The following is a 4,226-nucleotide window of genomic DNA, read 5'->3' as shown; positions in this document are numbered from 1 at the left end:
GAGCTGCAAGATATAACTCTAGAGTAAACATGATGAACCTCACAGAGATGAATGCATATAAGTTGCGAAGAACTGAGCACCGAGGGGAAACTCGGGGCAGAGGATAATACAAAGAGAGGAAAAATACTAAAAGTAATGCAAGTAGAGACAAAATCAGTGGTGCTCGATGGTGACAAGTGATTTGTTCGACCAGTTCACACTTCTACCAAAGTGCTACTTCTGGTTGGATGGACTTATGATTCAACACGAGAGAAAATCTCTATCCATCCTATTATCCTTGACCTGAAGTTCCTCAAACTCAGATTGATTTACTCTCGGTAGATTCTTCAAGGCAATCTCCAAACTTTCACAGACTTGTCCTTGGAAAACCACAATGACTCTTGGTTGCTCGGACCGATGCCTAACCGTCTAGTGGATGTGCACTCCAAAAGAGTAATAGGCACAAGCTTCTTTTCAATCTAGTTATTCACAATGTTCAATCACTTCACATATTTTTGGCTCTAGGGTTTTCTCTCTAGGATTTGCTCAATTTTCTCGTAGAGTGGGTTGCTCAGACAAACTCTTGTCAAATCAAACAACGCAACCAACTGTTGCAGGATGGGGTGGGCGGCTATTTATTTTGGAGCAATCCCGAGGTGTGAAATGACCAATAGGGACACGTGACACCTAATGGCCAATCGACATGTGGCATTATGGATGGATTTCAAACTCACGCAATAACTTACTTTAGGAACAAGTCTAGCCGATTCAACGGTTTGTGATTTTTTTCTCTAAGTCCCGAAGAACTTTGTCTCAGACTCAGAGAAAAATTGCTCTGCATGAAGAGATTTCTCTTGTCTTCACTTGGAGAAATAGTTTTATGATTGAGCACACATCGAAGACCTAAACCTCAACTGCATTTGGATCCCACCCTCCTAATAGTACGGTTTGCCCTCTGACTAAATAGAGAAAAATGAAACTAGAAAACAACTATGTATTCACTGACTTTATTCTTCTCGCAACAGTCAATTGTTCCTCTTACGACTCAACGAAACAATTGCTCTTCGATTCAATTTTAGGGGTCATCTCCCACACGAATAATAATCTCCTCTATCACTCCAGCATACTTCTCTTAACTCCTGAGAAACTTACTTCTTGTGTATACTCGCAAACACATTAGTCCCCCAAGGAGAAAACCCACTCTGCCCCTCTACGGTCGAGGACAAGAATGGGAAGGAAGCGACAGAGGAGCATAAGGAAGAAGAGAGAGCACAAATCAAATGACAGATTGCTACTATTGTGCATTTTTTCCTTGCAAAGCACAACATAAATACATGGAAACTCTTCATTACCATTTACCAGCTATACCAATTTGGTCGAGATCCCCAAAACGCAGTAGATTACAAGGAGTTTGTTTGTGAAGACATGAGGAAGGGGGGAAGGGAGCATAGGCGAACGAATCCAAGCCATGCAATGGTTCAAGTAGGAAGGAACCGACATATGAATCACCACAATTCTCATTGGTGCCTCCTTCTCATGGCCATCGTCATGGTCTAAATGAAGAGGAGAAAGAGAGGAACTGTGGGTGGATCTAGGTCCAAGCTCTTGAAAAGAAGTCATTGAATAGAGAAATATTGGAGATTTCTACAGTACTGTACATTTTTGTTCCTTGCAAACCACAACATATTCATTTAAACTCTTCGTTACCAACCAGTTATACCAACTTGGCCGGGATCTCCAAAGCGCAATAGCTTCCGAATATGTGAAACCTGATGGCGTTGGAGTTGATACGCGTTCAGAGTAAGCGGTAACTGAACATGGCAAAATCGACTTCTCCTAAACCTTACACATTTACAGTTAGTGCGAGGCCACGCGCATCGACTGAAGCAGCATATCCATTGTGGACACTGTGAAGCTGATAATTCTCTCAAATTAGTTCACTCCCTTAACTTACAGTAAACACCTCAGGCAGGCCGCTAAACATAATACACTGTAATGATAGCTAAAAATTCAGAGTAAAAAAGGAAAGAGAGGAAAAGAGCGTCTCTCCCCCTAGGTACATTCCGGCGGCATTACAAGAAGACCGACGGCGAGGGGTTGACGACGATGTGCCTGAGCGGGTTCGTGACGTCGCCGCCGCCGGCGTGCTTCACGAACTCCGCCGGCGTGAGGAAGTTGCCGTGGCAAACGCACACTATCCTCACCTCCTCCCCTTTCCTGTACTTGTACAGGAAGCCGTCGATCTTCTTGCCGTTGGGGCCGTCCACCTTGGACGAGACCATCGGCATGTCCTCCATCATGCTCTTCCGCAGGTCGCCGGTGCTCGTCGTGCGCATCGTCAGCGACCGGAGGGTCCGCAACGGCGGTTGCTCCTTGACGATGCCGTTCGGCAGCTTCCCGGCCGCCGGAGATGGTGCCGGCGGCGGGAGGGATTTGTTCTGGTTGCTGGCATTGTTATTATTATCGGAAGATATCTCCATGCTCGATGTGCTCTTCACCTCAGCGCCATCACCGCTACCTGCACCAATGCAGAGGAGGAGGAGATGTCACATTTTCATATTCCAACATGTCAATAAAGATTCATATCCCAATGTGCTCTTTTCCGTTTACTAATCGTCAGTGCTTTCCAGTTTTTCAGGTAGACAATTCAAATCATATATGTTTAGCAGCTGCTCGGATAGTGATTAGCCTCAATAATCAGACTCTGACGCTACGTAACTACTGACTAGTAGTGACTAAAAGCTTAGAAGCTGCTTAGAAACATGCCGTAGAAGGCATCTCTCCAGACCCTAGGAGCAACAGCACGGCTCGAAATAATCCCAGAAATGACATCACCCAAAACAAACGCCCCGAAAAGAACACAACAAATCCCATGCGTACGTGGAAGCATCATCAGGTTGTGCAGAAAAGAATTCCCCATTTCTAACGAATTTGGCGAAAAAGAAAAGCATCGGCTGAGCTAGCGTTCTAACGAATCGATCCCGGTAAATCACAATACCAAAGCAAGATCCATGGCAAAGAACACTCGACTTTTTAGATCCCCCCTCTGCCCATGCATCTCCTACCGAAAGAACTACGGTGAGCTCGGCATGACACCGACCTGCATGGATCGCCGAGAGCTTAACAGGCAGCTGGATGAATAATTCGAGCAAGGAAGCGCAATAGAACAGTGGGAATTGCAAGCTGATTGTAGCGAATAGTTGGTGAAAGCATGTGCATACCTTGCTCGGGCATGCTTGAGGAGGGGTTCCCCTGGTCGACGACGGAGCGGCGGAGCTGGAACGCGCTGGGGTAGAGCGGCTCCTGGGCGTCGTCCCGGCTGCTGCTGCCGCCGGACTTGCCGGAGTTCATGGAGGTGCGGCGCTCGAGGCGCTTGCGCTTGGCCTGGAGGCGCTTGAGGCTCTGCATCTCGCGCCGGCGCCACCGCTCCTCCTCGGTCTCGGTGGGGAGCGAGCTGGTGCGCATCAGCGGCGCCGGCGGGGGCGTCGCGGCGGCGAGGTCGTCGCTGGTGCCCGGGAGCGAGCACATGGCGGCGAGGGAGGAGGAGCGCACCAGCCGCGGCTTCTTGGCGTCCCGGCCGGAGTTGGCGCCGAAGCAGCCGCCCAGGGACAGGCCGAGGCTGAGCTCGACCACCTCGTCCGCCTCGCCGGCGCCGCCCCCCGCCTTGTCCGACGCCGCCCCCTTCTCCCCGCCGAACCTGCCCAAGAAGTCCCTCGACGCCATGTCCGTCCGGCAGAGAGAGAGAGCAAGCAATTCCCCGCCGCGAAGCACACGCCAATCCCTCCTCCCCCGAAGCTCCAAGGACGGCCAAATTCTCAGGAACGCCTCGCCATTGCCGCGAATCCGTCCCGCGCGGGGCAATTCTCGGTCTCCAAACCCAGAGGGAAGAACATCACAGCGCCCAGGGAGGAACAAACAATCGACGAGCGCCGGGCAAGCAGAGCCAGTAGAATCGGCGGCAATCAGATCCCTCCGACGCGCGTGGGATCCTCGAGCGAGCGGGAGAGGGAGAGGGGGGGGGGGGTGGAGGATGGGAATGGAGAGGAGAGGAGAGGAGAAGAGAAGGAGGCCTGCGTGTCGCTCTAATCTCCTTCGTTGTTAGACTGCTCCCTCCATTAAACCGAAATTGTTTGGAGACGGGAACAGGGGGGAGCTAGTTGGATGGGACTACGAGCGCATGGAGGCCGGCCACGTGTCGGACAGCGGGTACACGTGTTGGACCCCGACAAGCCCAGCCGGTATCGGGC

The 4,226-nt window shown here is 50.9% G+C and overlaps 1 protein-coding gene across 1 annotated transcript; it reads right to left on the bottom strand.

Moving 5' to 3' along the window:
• Positions 1 to 1,706: 1,706 nt before the first annotated feature.
• LOC123188019 (ninja-family protein 1) lies at positions 1,707 to 3,997 on the bottom strand. Its single transcript, NM_001426803.1, has 2 exons — positions 3,201 to 3,997; positions 1,707 to 2,497 (listed from the first exon to the last, which is right to left on the bottom strand). Exons 1-2 carry the CDS (start codon positions 3,700 to 3,702, stop codon positions 2,052 to 2,054), a joined length of 948 nt encoding a protein of 315 aa, NP_001413732.1. The 5' UTR covers positions 3,703 to 3,997; the 3' UTR covers positions 1,707 to 2,051.
• Positions 3,998 to 4,226: the final 229 nt, after the last annotated feature.

This window comes from Triticum aestivum, chromosome 2A (genome assembly GCF_018294505.1).
Source record: "Triticum aestivum cultivar Chinese Spring chromosome 2A, IWGSC CS RefSeq v2.1, whole genome shotgun sequence".
NCBI classification, from domain to species: Eukaryota; Viridiplantae; Streptophyta; class Magnoliopsida; order Poales; family Poaceae; genus Triticum; species Triticum aestivum.
The sequence above is the reverse complement of the archived record's forward strand: the minus strand, read 5'-3'. Positions and strand labels throughout refer to the sequence as shown.